The 23,314-nt window shown below is 43.1% G+C and overlaps 1 protein-coding gene across 1 annotated transcript in view; it reads left to right on the top strand.

Moving 5' to 3' along the window:
* Positions 1–7,263: 7,263 nt before the first annotated feature.
* SRPRB (SRP receptor subunit beta) overlaps positions 7,264–23,314 on the top strand; it is a 115,195-nt gene continuing 99,144 nt past the window's right edge. Inside the window, exons 1-3 of the mRNA XM_069213585.1 lie at positions 7,264–7,569; positions 18,094–18,188; positions 20,177–20,254. Coding sequence (XP_069069686.1) covers positions 7,377–7,569; positions 18,094–18,188; positions 20,177–20,254 — 366 coding nt within the window. The 5' untranslated portion in view covers positions 7,264–7,376. The remainder of the gene's footprint in view (positions 7,570–18,093; positions 18,189–20,176; positions 20,255–23,314) is intronic.

The following is a 23,314-nucleotide window of genomic DNA, read 5'->3' as shown; positions in this document are numbered from 1 at the left end:
CCTGAATCCACTAGACGCCAGGGATTTTTTTGTTTATTTATGTAGTGTTTTGTGTTGGGGAGCGGCCCGTTGGGCAAGGGTCACTCCCATTTGGGAGGCATGTTTGTTGTGGCCATTTCTGCCCCCCTTGGGGGCAGATCGGCCTATTATTTTTAGGCTGATCTGCCCCTAAGGGGGGCAAATCCACTGGACGCCAGGGATTTTTTGTTTATTTATGTAGTGTTTTGTGTTGGGGAGCGGCCCCTTGGGCAAGGGTTGCTCCCATTTAGGGGGGATGTTTGTTGTGGCCATTTTTGCCCCCAATCAGCCTATTATTTTTAGGCTGATCTGCCCCCAAGGGGGGCAGAAACCACTAGACACAAGGGTTTTTTTTTGTTTGTTTATTTCTGCTGTGTTTTGTGTTGGGGAGCAGCCCCTTGGGCAAGGGTCGCTCCCATTTGGGTGGCATGTTTGTTGTGGCCATTTATAATCCCCTTGGGGGCAGATCAGCCTATTATTTTTAGACTGATGGGGGCAGAAACCACTAGAACAACAGGGGATTTTTTGTGAATGTTTATTTATGTGAGGGGTGTCCCCTTGGGCAAGGGGGCACCCCCCCCCCCCAAGGGGGGCATTGAACTGTTGCCCATTTCGGCCCCAATTGGGGGCAGATCAGCCTATACATTTTTATGCTGATCTGCCCCCAAGGGGGCAGAAACCACTAGAACCCCAGGGATTTTTTTATATGTTTATTTATGTGGGGGGCATCCCCTTGGGCAAGGGGTGCCCTCCAGGGGGGGCATTGAACTATTGGCCATTTCTGCCCCCCTTGGGGGCAGATGGGCCTATTTTTTGTAGGACCATCAGCCTGGGGGGGAGGGAAGAAGCCACTTAGACACCAGGGATAGTGTGTGTGTGTGTTAGTGGATGGGGAGGGGCGGCCCCTTGGGCAAGGGTTGCCTCCCTTTGGGGAGACATGTTTGTAGGTGGTGTACTAAATGCAGGTTTGTGTGTGAAATTGTCCTTAGATTTGTGCACAATGATATTTGTGTTGTCTTATTTCTAATTTGCTTTTCTTTCTTTCTTTTTAGTGGGATATCATTGGTGATTGCTGTGACTGTGCAGAGTAGTTGCTGGTGAGTCAAGCTTTTTCAGGCAAGTGACCGGTATAGTTTTTGTTCTTACTGATAAAGCCACACTTCATTATTTATCTTACACAGTGCTGGTTGTTGGTGGTGCATTTGTCCAGTTAATTTTTCGTAGGAAAGATCATGGCTAGCCGCAGGATGACCGCTCAGTAGGTGGTTGATATACTTTTTGAGTCATTGTCTGATCATGATTATGAGACGGACTCTGCATCTGAGGCAGAGGAGGAAGTGAGAGATTCTGGTAGTGAAGTTTCTGTCGGAGAGGAATCTTCTGATGAGGAAGCCACACTCAGTACAGATGAAGGGCCTGTTTTAGAGGAGGACACTGATGTCCATTAGTGCAGCAACCTGGGGCTGAAAGGTTTCCCATTAGAAGACCTGAACTCTGGGTTGTCCCAAACATGGAGCAACCAGAGTTGCCTACCTTTACTGGTCTCCCGGGGTGTAGAGTCAATACAAAGAACTTTTTGCCTGTCAATTTCTTTGAGTTATTTGTGGATGATGTGTTTTTGGAAAAGATTGTTGAGCAGACTAATTTGTATTTAGCAGTATTTGAGGGACAATGCTGCTAGACTTAGGATACACTCTAGAGCTACCCAGTGGATTCCCACAAATTTGGAGGAGATGAAAAGGTTTTTGGGTTTTACTCTTTTGATGGGGTTGATAAGGAAGCCATCACTGGCTTCTTACTGGTCAACTAGTCCCTTGATGGCAACAGCTATATTTCCTGCAACCATGAGTCGTAATCGGTGTGAGAAAGTAGCCTCTTTCTAGCCTTGTTACCCCCACTTTTGGCCTGTTTGTGAGTGTATGTCAGGGTGTTTTCACTGTCTCACTGGGATCCTGCTAGCCAGGGCCAAGTGCTCATAGTGAAAACACTATGTTTTCAGTATGTTTGTTATGTGTCACTGGGACCCTGCTAGTCAGGACCCCAGTGCTCATAAGTTTGTGACCTATATGTATGTGTTACCTGTGTGATGACTAACTGTCTCACTGAGGCTCTGCCAACCAGAACCTTAGTGGGTATGCTCTTTCATTTTCTTTCCAAATTGTCACTAACAGGCTAGTGACCAATTTCACCAATTTACATTGGCATACTGGAACACCCTTATAATTCCCTAGTATATGGTACTGAGGTACCCAGGGTATTGGGGTTCCAGGAGATCCCTATGGGCTGCAGCATTTCTTTTGCCACCCATAGGGAGCTCTGACAATTCTTACACAGGCCTGCCTTTGCAGCCTGAGTGAAATAACGTCCACGTTATTTCACAGCCATTTACCACTGCACTTAAGTAACTTATAAGTCACCTATATGTCTAACCTTTACCTGGTAAAGGTTGGGTGCTAAGTTACTTAGTGTGTGGGCACCCTGGCACTAGCCAAGGTGCCCCCACATTGTTCAGGGCAAATTCCCCGGACTTTGTGAGTGCGGGGACACCATTACACGCGTGCACTATACATATGTCACGACATCCTCCAAAGGGGAAGTTTCTAGTCCTTGTCGTTCTTGCAGAATCCACAGCTTCTACCATCCGATGGCAGTTTCTTTGCACCCACAGCTGGCATTTCCTGGGCATCTGCCCACTCCCGACTTGATCGTGACTCTTGGACTTGGTCCCCTTGTTCCACACGTACTCTTGTCAGGAAATCCATCGTTGTTGCATTGCTGGTGTTGGTCTTCCTTGCAGAATTCCCCTATCACGACTTCTGTGCTCTTTGGGGAACTTAGGTGCACTTTGCACCCACTTTTCAGGGTCTTGGAGTGAGCTATTTTTCTAACCCTCACTGTTTCCTTACAGTCCCAGAGACCCTCTACAAGGTCACATAGGTTTGGGGTCCATTCGTGGTTCGCATTCCACTTCTAGAGTATATGGTTTGTGTTGCCCCTATCCCTATGTGCCCCCATTGCATTCTATTGTGACTATACATTGTTTGCACTGTTTTCTATTGCTATTACTGCATATTTTGGTATTGTGTACATATATCTTGTGTATATTTGCTATCTTCATACTGAGGGTACTCACTGAGATACTTTGGCATATTGTCATAAAAATAAAGTACCTTTATTTTTAGTATATCTGTGTATTGTGTTTTCTTATGATATTGTGCATATGACAGTAGTGGTACTGTAGGAGCTTCACTCGTCTCCTAGTTCAGCCTCAGCTGCTCTGCTAAGCTACCTTTTCTATCAGCCTAAGCTGCTAGACACCCCTCTACACTAATAAGGGATACCTGGGCCTGGTGCAAGGTGTAAAGTACCCCTTGGTACCCACTACAAGCCAGTCCAGCCTCCTACAATCGGTATTTGCTTCTTCTTAGGATGCTGCATTTTGTTGACAATGCATTAGCCTTGCCACAAGATCACCCTGATTCTGACCGTCTTTTTAAGATTAGGCCTGTCCTTGATCATTTTGTAGATCGGTTTTCGGAGGTCTATGTTCCAGGCAAAGAAATAGATGTAGATGAGTCTTTGTTCCTCTTCAAGGGTCGTTTGGTTTTTAGGCAGTACATTCCTGGCAAGAGGGCACGATATGGAATTAAATTGTATATGCTGTCTGAAAGTAGTACAGGATATGTGTATAGTTTCCATGTCTACACTGGTAGGGATTCCAGTATTGACTCCCCTGGTTGTCCTTCCACTTTTGGAGTTACTGAGAAAATTGTGTGGGATCTTGGTAGACGACTGTTCAACAAAGGTCACCATTTGTATGTAGATTACTTCTACACTGGAGTGCAAATGTTTAAGCAATTGTTTAGAGTGGACACTGTTGCTTGTGGCACAACTCATTGTAACCGGAAAGGCTATCCAAGGGAGCTTGTCTGTAAAAAACTTGAGAGGGGACAGTGCAGTGCCTTGCAGCATGATGAGCTGCTAGCTTTGAAATTTTCAGACAGGAGGGATGTCTACATGCTAAGTACCATCCATGATGAGAGTACTTCCCCTGTGACTGTTTGGGGCCAGATTGCTGAAATGTGCAAACCTGTGTGCATTTTAGATTATAATAAGCACATGGGAGGTGTAGATAGAGTTGATCAGAGGTTGGAACCTTATACTGCTATTCGTAAGTCTTATGTTTGGTATAAGAAGTTAGCAATTCACCTCTTCCACTTAGCAAATTTTAATGCTTTTATTGTGTTTAAGGATAGGTCTCCAGAGTCAAAGATGACATTTGTGAAATTTCAGGAGTCAGTGATAGAGAACCTTATTGCGGTGGAACAGGCCAGAGTTCCTAGAGAAGCTGTGGTGGAGGATGAAGCTAGATTGAAAGATCACCACTTTGCTGAGCACACCCAAAAAAAGACTTTCCAGCTAAGAAATGCAGAGTGTGTGCTCGAAGAGGTATCCGGAGGGAGACTTGAATGTACTGCCCAGATTGTCCTTCAAAGCCTGGGCTGTGTGTGGGTGGTTGTTTCAAGAATTACCACACCCAGAAGAATTACTGGGAACAACCATGAGTGTAAACTGCCTGTTTTGTATTTTCATGTGTTCAGTTTCATGGTTGGCATTTCTGTCATGTACTTAGTTACAGCTTTTGTGTTTGTAGTTTTGTAATTATTTCTAATTAGTTAGTGGTTTCTTTGTTTTAAAAAAAAAGTGATGCCATTGTGTATGGAGTGGCGCTTGGCTGGCGGTGTACATATTGACTTGCTGTTGGCTACTGCAACACACTGGCAGCCAAACGCCAGTCCACACACTCCCATCAGCTGGTGTGATTACTGTATCAGGCATGTGGACATATGTAAGTGATGGGCCCTTGAGTGGCGCTGCATGTTGATGCGAGTGTTGTAATGTGCTGGGCCCATGGCTGGCAGCATGAATGGTCTTGTGCATGTCATGTATGAAAGGGTGTGATTGGACTGTAAAGCGGTTGGTGCCTTGCCGTGGCTTTACAGCTCACGAGCTGTGAGTCATTGGTTCCGTTTTTTGTCCTTTCAGTTATTAACAGTGCATTTCATTTTTGTGAAATCTCTTGTTAATAAAATTTGATCCACTGAACCATCACTGACCCTTGTGCCAAATCCAACCAGTATGTGTGGTAAAAATGACAAAACCTGCTCCGCTGCAATCAGGCGTCGCAGCACACCTGTGACACGCTACATGTCTCAGGTGGGTCCCTGATAATGAAGCATGCCACCAACGTGGTTGGTGGATGAGGGGTCTTTTTAACATAACCTAAGTGTGTTTCTTTTCACAATTTTAGTGTTTGGAACATCACATAAGTATGTGGACACACAAAAATTATCTATTGCAAAACTACCTGTGTTTGTGGGGGGGGAGGGGGCACCTATGTTTTTGGTCCCGGGCGCGGCCTTCATCTAGGGAAACCTACCAAACCCAGACATGTTTTAAAGATAGACACCCCAAGGAGTCCAAGGAGGTGTGGCTTGCCTGGATCCCCCAACACTTTCTTACCCAGACTCCTCGGCAAACTTCAAAATTTGCATAAAAAATCATATTTTCCTCACTTTTCTTTGTAGGATCACCACTGTGGCACAAATTTCCTACTACTCAGTGTTCCCCTCAGTCCCCCAAGTAAAATGATACCTCACTTGTATGGGTCCCCAAAGCAGAGTCAGCCTAAAAGATGTATAAAAGAAAAATATGTGCTTCTCAACTCGCTGTGCTATCCCCTCAATCTCTACAAGTTTTTGGTATTTTTCTGTTGCAGGGACCTGGCCCACCCACACAAGTGAGGTACCATTTTTATCAGGAGACTTTGGGGAACGCTAGGTGGAAGTAAATTTGTGGCTCCTCTCAGATTCCAGAACTTACTGTTACCGAAATGAGAGGAAAATGTTTTTTTGGCCAAATTTTGAGGTTTGCAAAGGATTCTGGGTACCAGAACCTGGACAGAGCCCCCACAAGTCACCCCATCTTAGATTCCCCTAGGTGTCTAGTTTTCAAAACTGCGCAGGTTTGCCAGGTTTCCGTAGGTGCCGGCTGGGCTAGAGGCCAAAATCCACAGCTAGGCACTTTGCGAAAAACAGCTCTGTTTTTTTTGTGAAAATGTGATGTGTCCATGTTGTGTTTTGGGACAGTTCCTGTCGCAGGTGCTAGGCCTATCCACGCAAGTGAGGTACCATTTTTATCAGGAGACACTGTGGAAGACAGAATAGCAAAACAAGTGTTATTGCCCCTTGTCATTCTCTACATTTTTTCCTTCCAAATGTAAGACAGTGTGTAAAAAAGACGTCTATTTGAGAAATGCCCTGTAGTTCACATGCTAGAATGGGCACCCGGGAATTCAGAGATGTGCAAATAACCACTGCTTCTCAACACCTTATCTTGTGGCCATTTTGGAAATGCAAAGGTTTTCTTGATACCTATTTTTCACTTTTTTATATTTCAGCAAAGGAATTGCTGTATACCTGGTATAGAATGAAAACCCACTGCAAAGTGCAGCTCATTTATTGGTTCTGGGTACCTAGGGTTCTTGATGAACCTACAAGCCCTATATATCCCGCAACCAAAGAGTCCAGCTGACGTAACAGTATATTTTTCACCTCAATTTAAATATTTTTTTATTTCAGCTGTTATTTTCTGTAGGAAACATGGGGTATGTCCCAGTAAAATGTCAAATGTGTGTTGAAAAATTGAGTTTTCTAAATGAAGTCTGCCTGTTCCTGAAAGCTGGGAAGATGGTGATCTTACCACCGCAAGCCCTTTGTTGATGCCATTTTCAGGGGGAAAAACACAAGCCTTCTTCTGCAGCCCTTTTTTCAATTTTTTTTTTTAAAAAAACGAAATTTTCACTGTATTTTGGCTAATTTCTTGGTCTCCTTCAGGGGAACTCACAAAGTCTGGGTACCTCTAGAATCCCTAGGATGTTGGAAAAAGAGGATGCAAATTTGGCGTGGTTAGTTTATCTGAACAAAATGTTATGAGGGACTAAGCGCCAACTGCCCCAAATAGCCCAAAAAAGGGCTCAGCACAGGAGGGGAAAAGACCTGTCAGCGAGGGGTTAAGTAGTCGGCTTTCGTTTTCCAACGAACAGTAAAGCGTCCCATGATCCTCTTTTACACACGTTGTTCACGTCCCTTTAAATGACACGTAGGAGGATACCTTGCGCACGCGCACATGGTTAATTTTAAATTGTGCCGCTGACGTTGACTGAAGCGCAGGCGCAGATTTGTGACGCATTTGGGCTTCCACCTGGCGCATGTGCGTTGTTGCGATACTTGTGTTTTTTCTGCACTGAGCATGCGGAATGTTCCTTCTTCAACACAGGTTACTGTTGGTATATAATCATGGTGTCTGAAATACATAAAGGTGGGCCTGGCCAGGAAAACGTAGAGGGAGCTGGCCAGGTCTGGCAGGAGGAGGGCGACACCCTTCTGGGCTTTCGGCCGTATGTGGAAAGTCTGAAGCGGGAAATTGGAGAACAGAACCAAACTCTGCTGTCTGTGCTGGCAGCACTGCTGTTAGTGCTAATCACCGTAGGTATGAGTATGTTTAATAATCTTCTCTTACTTACGATGGTTTCCAATTGAGTATTAGAATAAAATGTTTGAGGCTGCTTCATTGTATTGGATGGAAATGTGTTCTCCGTAGGCGCAAGCTTTCGCTAAAGTCTCTATTCAAAACCAGTCCAGGCGAGCCATTTCCACGTGTGAGTAGCTCATCCAATCCAGGCTTTTTTTCGTTGCAGGCTGGGATTTGTAGCCCCGTTTAACACATAAAAGTACAAGAAAGTTCCTGGGATAGATGAATTGCTCAGGCATAGCTCCGGAAAACTTCAGAGTTCTGCCATCCGTGGAAGTAGTTTCTATCACTTTTTTGGGGGGAGGGATAGGGCTGTTTTAGATTTTATTAAGTGAACTGGAATACGCGTTAAGTTGTGAGTTACAGACAATTCAAAGGTACTTAAGAAGGAAAATTATATCTACTAAACAGAACGTACTAAAACTATTGGTCAAAGAATAGTACTTTTATTGTGCTTAAATGTACAGCAACTAGCGGCCTAGAAAATTGTTAACAAATGGATGGGAACTATGGATTGGGACTACATTGGAGGTGGGCGAGTCACTGAGTATGGGGAAGGGGTTACCCACCAGGGTAAAATAAACTAAATATCGGGTAACTGTTTTGTTGGCCTTTAGCATACAGGTAGCTGCACATAAAATATAACGGACGTCGTAGATGAAAAATAAATGCAAGCTAAACTTGTGTGGGAAATACGTTGTTATGATCTAACATTCACTTGGTTAATGTGATCACTTGATGTGTCTGTGTGTACCTGGAGGGTTTGCTGTTTTTGTCAAAGCTCATGGAGACTCCAAGGCAGCCTTTAGATTGGCTGAGTAATCGGTTGTACATATTTACATTGTTTCAGGTAGTAGGCACTGTGTCTTCTTCAGCTGTGTGTTCCTCCTCTTACTTTATATTATACAGGGGCGTGGAGTTTAATAAAATAGCTTATCTATCGGACAGGTTGCTTCATATATCTATCTGCCCTGTAAAAATAATCTACCTGTGCCTTTGGTGCCATGTAGTACGGTGACAAATTATGGCAGCTATTTCATTATATAAGAACTCTGAAAATAGACTCTGTGATTATGCCAGGGTTAATACTATAGTAGGGCTTTAATAGCAGCAATTTCCTTACTTTGCCACATCTCAGCAGATCTACTTAGTGGGGCTAGAGGTAGAGGAAAGTAATAGTTCCAGGTTTGGAATGCTTTTTGGAGTCTGTGCAAAACTACTAACTTGCATGTTTTAAGCGTTATCGCCAGCTCTTCTCCAATCGTTTAATATACTGACTAAATTTAGACATTATAAATTTAGAAATTTACTCCTGAAAAGGGTCCTAAGTAAAACTTCTAGGGTTGTGGGAGGGAAAAATGGTTAAACTAAAAGTAAACTTGTGAACACTCAACAGTTTTTCACATGAGGAGATCTGCACGTCTGTATTTTCTAGTGCTAAAATACAGTTCACAAATATTTTCTAGGACTTTGATTTCCTGATGTACTTCTGTGAATTAATTACTGAAATATATAAATCTGCATTAATGCAAAGACCTATACCATAGGTGTACTTTTGTGACTTTCTTTAAGAATTGGGCCCCTGATTAGGTCTGGGCGACCTCGCCCTCGCAACAGTCCCCCGCATCCAACGCACCACCTCCGGCGGCAGATCCTTCTCCCGCCAAAACCTGGAACTCCCTCCACACCAACCTACGCAAGACCGGGACCGCCTAACTTTCTGAAAGCACTTTAAAACATGGCTCTTCGAGCAGTACCCCTCCCCACCCCAACCCCAGCGCCTTGAGACCTTAATGGGTGAGTAGCGCTCTTAAGAAATTTGATTAATTGGCGTTAACCGAAAACTTTTTTTAATAAAAAATTGATGTCTCTCTCTATCCATCGGCTGGCGTCACTGTGACCGAGCCTACTTGCAGAGCTTGCTCTTACTCAACGCCTGGCTACCCTTAAGGATGACAAGTTTCACGCTGTACAAATCCACCTTACATTACATTATATTGATTGCAATTTGTTCTTTCACACGGAGCATATCGGAACACACATACTAGCTTTGTTCTGTGCCAGGCAGTACTGTGGCAATGTGGGCTTTTTGCGACCAAAAAATATTTTTGCTAATATTTGTTACAATGGGAGGGCCTAGTAACTCCCACAAAAATAAAGTTTTACTAAAACCATGTCAAAACAAGCATTGACAAAAGCAAAATGCTGACAACCAGTGTTGGATCTATTGGTTTTACTAGTGCTTGTTTATATTCATGTGCCTCATAATCATGTTGAAACTGGTTGCACTGATTCTCCATTATGAATATTTTTTGAAAACACTAACATAAGTCAACACATTTTACAAAATAATACCTACAAATTTACAGTTGTCTGATTATTTTTTTTTTTGGTGAAAATGTTATTTTGAAAGCAAAGCATCAGTCTTGCTTTGAAACTTCTAGAAATATTTGCATCTAATCAGAGAGCATTATATGTCGCCTTATATTTTTAAACTTTGCAAACGTTTGTGCACTTTTTTTTTTTTTTTTTTTTTTTTTTTTTAAGTGGAACAACTGTCGGTAGTGCAGTTCAAGCTTAGAACATTTATTCAGAGCGCTCACCTTAATACTAGTCTTTGCAATAATGAACTGTAAATACAAGTTTGAACAGCATTAACATTTGGACATACCCATTACCTCAACAGTAGACAATTCCCTTCCCTGCTCGATAATGTGGTACTGCAAATTAGCAACCAAAAGGGTTTGTTCTGCAGGGGGTCGGGCCTACTTGTCCCAGGGACAAAATAAACCTGGAAACTTGTTCCCTTTGACACCAAACAATATGTCCTGGGCGTCAGTCTCTAGGAATTCCAGACCCCTGAGTACGAAGACAGCAGGCTTCTATTTCAGCCTGAGGCAACGCAAGGTTGCTTGAACTGTCCAAGAGCGGTTATTTAACAAACTTAGGAGCCCCTTTTGGGGAAATTTAAAAACGCCATTGTAGTAAGAATGGGTGTTTATGTGTAAAATGCTGTAAAAATGCAAAGGAGTGTTTTGTTACGTTTTAAATCAATTTTCCTAGTCTGGAAACCTTTTCTGAGTTGTAAAACTGATAATACCTCTCATTACAATACGCAGATAGGAAGTGGTAAGTGTCGCCCTCCTATTTGGGAGTTGCACAACTTTTCAACAGTGCTGTGGTGCAGACTGCTCAGAGAAAGATACTGCACTCCATTCCCAGAGCATGCACACTTCTCTTCTGAATCTCTGAAGGTGGGTGGCCCCTCAGCTCAACGGTCAGCTTGCTTCTCACTCCCCCCTAAATGTTCATATATCATTCAGGATTTGTACAATCCTTCCTCCTCAGCAGATAATTTAGCTTTTAGGTGCTTCAGGACAGGGATACGACCCTTTGTCCAGGTCAGACTCCAGTGGATGTCTCTTCAAATCTTAGAAGGAGGCTGGCAGACGGACTCTAGCTCTTATTGCACAGCAGTCCTTGGCGCAGTCTGTGGAGCACTCCTGTCCTTGGTCACAGATAACTTTGCAACTTGAATAGCAAGTGGTTCAGCATCTCTGCTTTTAAACTGCAAAAGAAAACAAGACATGTGAATTCTCTGAACTTTCAGAAACAGTTTGGATTGGTTCCTTTTTCATGTGTCCTTTCCAGGGTATTCACTAGACTAATGAGCAAACCTTTTCAGCAAAAGGACCTAATTGAATTACTAAAGGGAGCTTTGTCTACTCTTAACCCACTTCAGTTACTAGGTCTCCTTCCTCCAACTTCAGGAATGCCACCAATGCACATCCACTGTCTGTTAAAGCAGCCTGGCCTTCAAAGGCCTCTTATACCCTGGCTTACTCATACACACAATGCATGTACCACACATGCCACACACATAGACAGTCATAGAGTGCACTGGAATGTTAACACTAAGACCTGGGTTAGCACATAGAAGCAGAACCTTACAGAAGTGGGGCAGTAGGCAGAGAAAAAGGTCTTGTCACGCCTACTAATTCACAAAACCCAGTAATTGCCACCACTGCATAACATGTTCAATCCATGAATGGGACAGAATATTACTGTCAGACAAATGAGGCCATGTTTCGTGTGCCCCTCCAGGTTCTCACCCATGTCAAAGAACAGGCCTTGGCTCACCTTTGCCCTTCTAATAGATTAAAGTGAGGCTGGGGCCAAAATAAAAAATCAGGATACCGATACTCTTAGTCAGGCACTCAGGATAGGGTGATAGGACTGAACACTGTGGGGCATTTCCCTTCTGACAAGAGGTGTTTCTGATATGCTTTAAAATGAGTTGCGGGGGACATGAAAATATAGGAGACTGGATATGAGGCTGCTTCTCTGTATCGACTTGGGGGGATTGAGAGGGTTCAAAACTGGATTCAAGTTTAGCAGCCATGTTTAGTAGGTATGCTGGTTAGACTTTAACCCCTTTGCTGCCAGGCCTTTCCCCCCCCCTCAGATGCCAGGTGTTTTATTTGGCTATTTAGGGCAGTTCGCTCTTAGGCCCTCAATTTGTCTACATAAGCTACCCATGCCAAATTTGTGTCCTTTTTTCCCAACATCCTAGGGATTCTAGAAGTACCCAGAGTTTGTGGGTTCCCCTAGAGGAGACCAAGAAATTAGCCAATGTACAGCAAAAAATTTGTTTAAAAAAAAGAAAAGAAAAATGGGGGGGAAATGGCTGCAGAAGAAGGCCTTTGTTTTTGTTTTTTTTCCTCCCTGAAAATGACATCAACAATGCATTTACGGTGCTAAAATCACCATCTTCCCAGCTTTCAGGAACAGGCAGACTTGAATCAGGAAACCACAATTTTGGCATTTTACTGGATCATACCCCACTTTTACTATTTTGTTTGTGTGCTTTTAGCCTTCCTTCCAGTTAGTGACAGAAATGGGTGTGAAACCAATGCTGGATCCCGGAAAGCTAAACATTTCTGAAAAGTAGACAACTTTCCGAATTCACCCAGGGGTCGTTTCTGTAGCTCCTTCAAGGTTTTCCTACAGAAAATAATAGCTGAAATAAAAAAAAAATTAACTTGAGATGGGGGAAAAAAAAAAAACATTTTTCTCCACGTTTTACTCTGTAGCTTTTTCCTGCGATGTCAGATTTTCAAAAGTAATATACCGTTACGTCTGCTGGACTCTTCAGGTTGCGGGGATATATCGGTGTTGTAGATTCTCAGAGCCAATAAAGGATCTGCACCTTCCAGTGGTTTTTCATTTTATACCGGGTATACTGCAATTCATTTGCTGAAATATAAAAAGTGAAAAATAGGTATCAAGAAAACCTTTGTATTTCCAAAATGGGCACAAGATAAGGTGTTAAGAAGCAGTGGTTATTTGCACATCTCTGAATTCTGGGGTACCCATACTAGCATGTGAATTACAGGACATTTCTCAAATAGACATCTTTTTTACACACTGTCGTACATTTGGAAGGAAAAAATGTAGAGAATGACAAGGGGCAATAACACTTGTTCTGCTATTCTGTCTTCCCCCAAGTCTCCCAATAAAAATGGTACCTCACTTGCGTGGGTAGGCCTAATGCCAGCGACAGGAAACTCAACATGGACACATCACATTTGTACATTGAAAACTGATGTGTTTTTTGGAAAGTGCCTAGTTGTCGATTTTGATCACTAGCTCATCCGGCACCTAGGGAAACCTATCAAACCTATGCATTTTTTTTAAAAACTAGACACATAGGGGAATCCAAGATGGGTTGACTTGTGGTGCTCTCACCAGGTCCTTTCACCTTTGCAAACGTCAGTTTGACCAAAAAAAAAACACTTTTTCCTCACATTCCAGTGACAGAAAATTCTGGAACCTGAGAGTAGACACCGATTTCAATCCAACCAGCGTCCCCCCCCCCTGCTCCCCCTTCCCCCCCCCCACCACCAAGTCTCCCGATAAAAATGGTAGGCCTAGTGCCCGCAACAGGAAATGCCCCAAAACACTATGTGGACACATCAAAATGATAAAATACAAAACTACCTGTTATTGCAGGGGGCACCTGCATTTTTTGGTCCTGGGCTCAGCAGCCATAAAGGGAAACCTACCAAAACATTTCTGAAAACTAGACACCCGAGGGAGTCCAGGGAGGTGTGACTCGTGTGGATCCCCCAGTGTTTTCTTACCCAGAATGCGCAGCAAACCTCAAATTTAGCTTTAAAAAAATCACATTCTTCCCTCATTTCTGTGTGGGATCACCGCATCAGGACAAATTTCCCACCACCCAACGTTCCCCTCAGTCTCCCAGTAATGATACCTCACTTGCGTAGGTGGGCCAAGTGCCTGTGACAGGGAAGAGCCAAAGACACGTCGAAATTGAGGGGGAACCAAAGCGGGTCCAAAAGGGCTTTTTGCAAAAAAAAAATTTAGGCTGACAAGTGGGGCAGAATTTTTATCGGTATAGATGTTACAATGCTGGGTGGTAGGAATTTTGTGGATTCCTGCAGATTTTGGAAGGTTCCATCACCAAAATTTTGGAAAAGTGTGTCATTTCCAGCAAAATTGGAGGTTCACAGGGCATTGTGGGAAGAAAATGATGCAGGGTGCATGTGAAGCACACCACCTGGGACTTTCCCAGATGTTTAGTTTGCAGATGTGTCTAGGTCTTGTGGGTTTTTCTACATGGCAGCGTCCCAAAGACCAAAAGTGCAGCCCTCACCGTTCCAAGTGGGACGATTTTGAGAGTTAGCCAAGCTCTCGTGGCCAAAATGTAAAACCAAAACCCAGAATAATCAGGTGTCCTCTTGCTTGCCCTGGGATAAGATGTTTTGGTGTCGGGGGAGAGGTGAAAGACTGTTAACCTCTTCATTTGGGGTGGGGGCATAACCATGCCCATACTGGTTGGTAGCCACCATCCCACATTTTTATTTTTTTTGTTTTTTTTAATTCCATGGCATCTCGTAGGCTTTCTGCCCCCCAAACCCCCCCCCCCGACCCACCTTCCGGGGAGTGCATCAAGGATAATTGCCCCGTCTGCCTACCAGTGGGCAGAAACATTTTGTCTCCATTTATTTTGAAAAACAAAATCATCTGGTGGGCTTTCTGCCCGTCTTGGGGCAGATGGGCCTTCCACAAATAGGCCGATCTTCCCCTACGTGGGGCAGATACGACCAACAGTAATGGGCCCCCATGGGAAGCAACCCTTGCCCATGGGGCTGCCCCCCCCCCCCCCCCCCAAAAACAAACTACACCTGTACCATTCCCTGGTGCCTAAGTGGTTTCTGAAGAACCCCCCCCCCCCCCCTTCTCTGGGGGCAGATTGGCCTAATAGAAATGCTCCCTCCCAAGGGGGGCAGAAATGGCCTAAAATAAATAAAGGGTTGCTTCCCTTGCGTGAAATGGTGCAAAAAAAAATCCCTGGTGCCTAGTGGTCTCTTCCCCCGTGAGGGCATAAAAATAGGCTGATCTGCCCCAAAGGGGGGCAGAAATGGCCTAAAATAACTTTGCCCCCCAGGGTCACTCCCCTTGCCTAACGTTTCTCTCCCGTTGTGTGAAATTGACGCCTAGTGGCTTCTGCACCCCTTGGAGACAGATTGGCTTAATAAAAATTGGCCGATCTGCCCCTAAGGGTGGCAGAAATGGCTTAAAATATTTCCCCCACAGGGAAGCGACCTTTCCCTAAGGGGTCATTCCCTTTCTGTAAAAAATTAAAAACTAAAATTCCCTGGTGCCTAGTGATTTCTGTTGGTATAGACTTGTGGCCCGAATAAGAGTCTGTCAGTCCTAATACCGCCAGACTTGAAATGTGGGTCGGACCAATGCGGCAGCCCCATCGCTGCCACATCACAAATGACAGGCAGGCAGACCTGCAAACCAATCACCTCCTGCTGTTAACCATGTTTTCCACCAGCCTTTCGGAAAACAAGTGCAAACAGTGTGCATTTTAAGGGGTCTGGTGTCCCCTATGTGTGGCAGCATTCCCGTCGGCTCTATTATGAGTCGGCAGCAATGCTGCTGCAACTTTCCTACTGGGCTGACCCGTCAGCCCAGTGGGAAAATAGTAATGGAGCTGGCGGGGAGGTCTCCAGCATTGTGGCGACCTTCTTGTCGGTTTTTGGCAGACTGATGTTTCTGTCCGTCAAAGTCGTAGTCCGCCTCTTAGACTTACTGTTGTGTTGGATCAACATGCTTGGCTTGCCTGAATCACACACACCAAATAATATATTTGTGATTGTTTTTTTTTTTTTTTCATAGTAGTTCCCTTTTATTTCTTTTTCAAAAATGTTTACTTAAAAATGTTGTTGGCTAATCATGTTTAAAGGATAACATAGCAAAGGTTATCAATCAGTGTTTTCTCTCAACAGATAAGACTCAGTGTTAGACATTCTGACTTGTAATTGAAGCATTTTTCATAGGAACACGTGCTACATTATTGTCCACAAGAAAGAATACCTTACACCGTACTGTCTGCCCAGATTATATTCAGCATAGCATTCGACACTCCATAGTGCTTATTCCTCCAACTGTTAATGACATAGGCCCTATGTTCTCAGCCTTTACCTTGAGCGACTTTGGGCCCATGCAAACACTCACAGAGGTACATACGAAGTAAAGGACATATACTTGATGCATTGATATCCAACCGGACCATGTCACAGTGCAAAGAGTATCCTGTGTGATATGGTCTTCCCTTAATCTGATTGAGTGTATCATTGTCACTGCCCCCCTCACCAGCTAAAGTTCCCATGAGGAAGCAATCACAAGACATAGGTTCTGTAATATTAAAACAAAACAAAAAAAAAAAAGCATTGTTCCATTAAATAGAATCAGCTGGCAAGTTGTGATATATCGTAATATTTTCCAGGTACCCTGATTCTTATACAAAGGGATGCTTTATTAAAAATTTATGGAGTCAAACTCCAATACTTCAACCTCATAACACCTCATTGTTTAACATAGAATTCAGATTGTTGAAGCAAGATCTGGATTTGAACATGGGAAATTGAGCTCCATTTAAAAAAAAAAAAAAAAAAAAAAAAAAAAAGCCATTCAACTGCTAAAAACAACTTATGGGCAATACTATATCAAACAATCTGAAAGAATTCTGGAACTAGTATCAAACTGAACAGTCAACTATGACTCTGTTATCTTGCTGCCCATTGGTAGCCTCCATGTAAAGCTTTGTGAAGGAATGAATTATTTTTTTGTTACTACAATTTGTAAAATGATATCTAATCTGAAGGTCGCTGGCAAGCCATCAGCAGACTTACAGCTTTCTCCTAGTTTACCTCCTGTTCCGTTAATCTTTCTTCCTTGTTTTTAGCCGATACTGGACGGATTCTTGATTCACTGAAGCCACAGATCTGTGTATCTTATTCCAGCCTCGCTTTTAGGGATAACCATTTTGCTCCATTTATTGATTTCTTGATAAAACAAACCTTTCATATGGGCTTTCACTCCCAAACGTAATGACTGAATCATAATACCCCTGAAGGGGAAAAAAAAAAAACCCAACCGGGATCTAGTCAGGCTATCCAACTTTAGGACTATCAGTTATGATGCAAATCACTTGAGTAAATTGTGATAACTCTGCGTTGGCAATATCTGTTGTCCCCATTTTGGAGTCAGGGTTTTGCCCAGGCATGGGTCTCAAAGAGCATTGCTAGGCTTTTGGAATGACACACACGGATGGGCAGATGAGAGGACGAGCTGTCCTCTGGTCATTCTCGCATCTGAATTTGTTACCGGGCCTCATTTCAGGCAAAAACATAGCACCAAACAACATATTTGCATTTCACATCATTTTCTCTAAATGTGGTGTAAGCACATGAATTTTGCACAACCCTGCTGCCTAATGAGTACTTTTACAACAGAGCTTCGGAGGGTAAAAAATGCAGCCCTCGTTCCTTCTTAGTCGTCAAAGAAGGGTTCAGGTTTCACCGTCAGGAAAATCATTACACTTGCTCCTAGGGTAAGATTAAGAATAACATGCTGGAAGTACAGATGTTATCATCAATCTAGCCTCTGTATATTTAACTTTGGCATCAGGTGTTATATGCAGGCTCCTCATAGTGACTATTGCACATTTGTGGTTGCTCCCAGAAACATGCTTAAATCTTCCAGCAGCAGGTCCTGTTGTGTGGATTTCTAATCAGCTACGAGCCTGTCCTGCCTCTTCCAGCTTTAATGCCACTCTGAAAGCTTTCCCAATTCTAGATTTGGATAATACCTCACCAAGAGACCTCTACCGAGTGTTGTGCATTCATTATATGCTGTGATACCTTTTACATTATCTTTCTTGTAGGTTTTATTAATTACATAGCATCAGTCTTCAAAAGAGGTATGCCACACTTTCTTTCCCATTGGACAAAATCTTTTAACATAATGTTCTGCTCCTCCGTACTACCTTACTTTTCTGATAATTTTATATTTTTGTGACTGTCGTGTTTGCTGTTGGTATGAATCATGCCTGTACTGCTCGGATCTGTTGATGTCTTGTAATCGTTTGCTTTCTCTTCCACCCAGTTCTGTGGAAAGTAGCCCGTAGCAGGAAGAGTACCAGGCGGTCAGTGCTTCTAGTAGGACTTTGTGATTCTGGGAAAACTCTTCTATTCAGCAGGGTAAGGTTACTCCTTTTGCTCAGGAAGCAGCTTTTTACCCATGCGTTACTAATGACAAAGAGACTGTTAAATACATGTTTGATTTTCAAGTTCACATCTACAGACAGGTGGAAAATACAGTAGCCCATTTATTTGTCTAGGTGTAGGGAGCTAGAGTTTACAGTAGCATCCAAGTATTTATTAAAGGGTATAATTTTAGTAACGTGTTTGGAATATAATGCAATGACTTTACATAAATGTTAAGGGCTAGCCAAGTGAACCCTAAACCTCTTTGAACCAACTGTAACTGAATGTTAGCTGTATTCATATGTTTCAGAATGTGCGAACAATTTGATGTTTAAAAAGGCAGGAAAACAACTTCAGGTTAAGATTTTGGAGCAACGCATGCTTGTTATGTTACCCCTGATAAATGGTTACTAAACCCACATAAGCGGGTTTGGTGGACTTAATGTTTATTGGTCAAGGCAGAGTTCCTTGTATTGGTCAGTTATGAGTGCATCTACTATTTCTTGTCCTAGAAGATCCTCTATTAGTAACTAGTATATTCGAAAGGTTCTCTCTATAGGCAGTCGTCAGTAAATGGTAGGAGTTTTTTAAACTTAGGCTAATGCACTATAGATTGGTTGTCAGGTTTATTACAATCCCAACGTAATATGGGTTCTTTGACATTCGCCTTCTTGATGTGAAAAGAGAACTTCCAGAATGAGCAGTTCTTGGCTGAATTGGAGCGCACCACCTCCACCCCGTTGCTAGGACGCTCTATCTACAACTTGGATATGGAAATTACTGCTAATCTCATTTGTAGCCACATGGTGACAAATAGCAAAACCAAGATATGCCTATTGTTCATTTTGCGTGTCTTGGGTTGAAACAATTGAACATGTCTTGTGTTTTTTTTTGCCATGGTTACCACTGTACAATGAATAAGTGGATCACACCAATTTGTCATAACCTTGGTGCCAGAGAATTCAGGGGAGCACTAAGGATTGTCAGGTCTGATAATAGGCAACTTGTGTTTTTTGCAGTTTCACAATTCCTAGTGGCGATGTGGAGGATCAGGCTAAGAGCAATTCAAAAGGGGGATGTGCGTTACTTGCTGGATAATTTTGTTTTAATTAGTTTTAGCCTGTCTAAGCAGTTGTTATGTAATTTTATTGTTTTTATAATTGAATTATTTTTTAAGTGTATTTGACTGTATTTCAAATATCTTTGATGGTGAAGACTCGCATAATAAATTATATTTGACTGAATTGGTCAACATTTGGATTCTGTACCACCTCTACTGTTAAAATGTTGAAAGATATATATGTGATTGATGTATTTTCAACAGTGGCTTGTTTATGCATTCCCTGCATACATTTTACTGGTTTTCAGTCAAATTTTATTACCTCCTTTGACTCTGTATGCAAAAATGGGGCTTTCAGCTAATACCCTAATGTTGCATTTATTGAATTATAAGTCTTTCTGATTCCAAAGTCAGGTTGCTTAATTTGCAATTTTGTACGAAGTATTTACCTTATTTGAGGTGCTTTTACATATTACTGTATTTATATTTTGTAGCCTGTAATAAAACCTATGTGCTGTTGTATGTTTTGATCATGGAGAGTTCCTTTTAAGTGTGTAAAAACACCCTTCTGAAAAGTCTCAAATTGACCACCCTTATGCTTTGTTGTGTAGCATTCTGTGACATTAGAAAAGTGTAGTGCCCAACCTAAGTCATATCAAGACAATGAGTTTATTGAAAGGTGAGAGGTTGGGTGCATATTTTCTTAGATTGCTTGAGTGAAATACCTATGACTGAAATGGAGCGATAACCTTTGCTTGGATTTACAGCGTAAGAAATATGAAATCCTGAAGAGAGTTTCATAGTCTACATCCACCTTTTTGAAGTCTGTAGAAAGTTGTTTTCATTACATTGAAAGTAGTTTGCCCTGCATTAGTTAAATCAGTTTCCATGTTAATCCACACAATTTTTCGCTATCTTTCAGCTTCTGACTGGAAAATTCGCACTCACCCAGACTTCCTTCATAGAGAATTCAGCGCTATATCGTATGAAGAATGACAAGGTGACACACTGATTAATAAAACATATAAAACATTTTTATTATTGCTGAATAGTCATGTAATAGACCCTTTTGCTCAGTTAATTTACTGTTATTTTATTTGAAACTGTAAAGGGTTAGCACTTTGAAGCGGCTCTGCTTTGAGCTGTTTTCTATTATCACATATGCGATCCACACTTCATTTGTGGTCATATTTTTTTTAAGATGATTTCCTATTCTCTTCTAGCATTCTTGGGAGATGTTTTAATATGTTTTGGCTGCTGCGGAGTCTTTCTCTAGCTGTGCAGAAGAAGAAAACAATTATGTCAAGGGTTTGCTCTATTCCAATGTTTCTGGAGAAATGCTGGCCATCCTGCTGTCTTATGTTTTACTTTGAGTGGACTCTGGCAGAGGCCATGTGAGTCCAGGGTGCAAGGAGAGGGTTTCTACTCTATTCAGAGCGAGCTTGCATAACATTCTGAAATTTAGAAAGTTGTAGAAATAATGCCCCAATTTGCTTAGCGTTTATCAACGTTCCCAGTTTACAAATAGTAAACCTTAGCATGAAATAATGTTATGAACTAATGCTGATATTTATGAGCCCATTAGCGATTCCCACAGGCCTCAACCATACTGCATCTAAACATGCGTTCAAAACTTTTCTCACGTGTAGTGTTCCCCTAACCATTGGGATACATGTTTTCCATATTGTGATCATTCCATACTTTTAGGAATAGGATGTTCTTGAAATCTGCAATTTCTTCTCCTTTATTCGAAACTGTTAGAAATGGGGTCTTTGGTTGGCAGTCAGGTTACCCCCCTGTCCAAGCAAGGACCCTCACTCTGGTCAGGGTATAGGAGAATCACACTCAGTTAACCCCCGCTAACACCCTTGGTAGCTTGTCACGAGCAAGGAGGCTTAACTTCAGAGACTATGTGCTAAGTATTTGTACCAACACACACACAGTAAAACCATGACCCACTACAAAATGACACAACACAGGTTTAGAAAAATATTAAATATTTTATCTAAGTAAGCAAGACCAAATATGATAAAAATCCACAATATACAGTTAAAAATACGAATTTAGCACTTAAAAGCAAGAAAACAGTGATTTGAGGTGAAAACACTGCAAGTTGGTAAACCACTGTGTCGTAATGGCGTCGTTTCCTACATTGCGACGCCAGTGGCGCAATTCACAGAGACGGTCGCCCCCCAGGTACAGTACCTTCAGAACAAGTAGAAGAAAGGCTGGGGGCACAAAGTCGAGGAGAGCGGTTTCGCTGGGTTCAGTGCGGCGTTGGTTCCGGTGCCACAGGGCAGAAGGACTGCGGCGTCAGGTCCTCTCTACAGGGCGGTGGAGGTGAGGCGGTGTCGGATGTGAAGCCAGTCCCTTAGTTCCTGCAGATGCGAAGTGCGGCAATGTTACAACGTTTCGGGGCAACCTCACAGGGGTCGCAATGACGTCACAGGGCCGCAGGTGCTGCAATGACATCGAATTGTCACAGGTGCTGGACTTAAGACACTCCGGTGTCAGGAAGGATCGGCCTTGCAGCGAGACGAGGCCTACAGGGTTGTCTGACTTCTATGAGGTCCACGGTCTCTGGGCAGGCGGCATCGCGGTTCCTGGGTAGCAGCGTCAGCTGACAGGGTCGTTGGATTCACACTCTGTGAGATCCACAGCCTCTGGGCAAGCGGTGTTGCAGTTCAGGGCAGCGGCGTCCTTTGTGAAGGGCACAGCGTTGGTAGGCTGGTTTTTCTCCAGGAATTCACTTTCAGGGGTCCAGGAACTGGAATGGCACCCTCTGACAAACTAGAGTCCACAGCAAGTAGACTCTGGTCTGGATGGTGAAGCCTTTGCTGTCCCCTAGGCTTCAAAACAGGAGGCAAGCTCTACTCCAATCCCTTGAAGTCACTTCTCAAGCAGCAGTGCAACAAAGTTCAGTCTCTGTCCCCTTGCACAGGCAGAAGCAGCAACTGCAGGATAGCTCCACCAAGCACAGTCACAGGCAGGACAGCACTTCTCCAGGCAGAGGTTCCTCTTGAATCCTTTAAGTAATCTTAAATCTGGGGTTTGGGTGTTCTTCTTCTACCCCTTTCTGCCTTTGAAGTAAGCCTACTTCAAAGAAAAGTCTCTTGTTTTTAAGATCCTGCGTTGCCCAGGCCAGGCCCCAGACATACACCAGGGGGTCGGAGACTGCATTGTATGAGGGCAGGGACAGCCTTTTTAGGTGTGAGCAACCACTCCTCCCCTTCCTTCTTGCACAGATGGCTCCTCAGGATATGCAGGCTACTCCCCAGCTCCCTTTGTGTCACTGTCTAGAGCAGTGGTCTTCAAACTTTTTAATGCCGCGCCCCCCCCAGTTGAAAAATAAGAATCTTTGCCCCCCCTCAGAATTTTTCACAATTATTTTAGAAAGATGCCAATGTTTAAATATGTCTAAACCTATTTAAACATTGTAGTGAAGTACTGTTACCTTTTTAAACCTGCAATAACATGCTTCTGCTTAAAAAAAAAAGGCATGTTATCTGTATAATAGTCTATTGGCCAGCGTTTGGCGCCCCCCCCCCCCCCCCCCCCCCCCCCGGGATCACTGCAAACAGCCCAAATGTCAAACTGACCCAGTGGAATTTTCCCACATGCAATCTAAAAAACAAACTTTACTGAAAGATGTATTCTTAAATTGTGAGTTCAGAGACCCTAAACTCCACATTTCTATCTGCTCCCAAGGGGAATCTGTACTTTAATAATATTTAAGGGCAGCCCCCCTCTTAACCTATGAGAGAGATAGGCCTTGCACAGTGAAAAACGAATCTGGTAGTATTTCACTGTCAGGACATATAAAACACATTAGCATATGTCCTACCTTAAACATACACTGCACCCTGATTGTGGGGCTACCTAGGGCCTACCTTAGGGGTGTCTTACATGTAATAAAAGAGAAGGTTTTGCCAAGTCGAGTTGGTAGTTGAAAACTGCACACACAGACATTGCAGAGACATGATTACAGGGCTACTCATGTGGGTAGCACAACAAGTGCTGTAGGCCCACCAGTAGCATTTGATTTACAGGCCCTGGTCAC

Source organism: Pleurodeles waltl, chromosome 11 (assembly GCF_031143425.1).
Source record: "Pleurodeles waltl isolate 20211129_DDA chromosome 11, aPleWal1.hap1.20221129, whole genome shotgun sequence".
In the NCBI taxonomy this organism is placed as follows: Eukaryota; Metazoa; Chordata; class Amphibia; order Caudata; family Salamandridae; genus Pleurodeles; species Pleurodeles waltl.
Note: the sequence above shows the minus strand (reverse complement) of the source record. Positions and strands in the feature narration are given on the sequence as shown.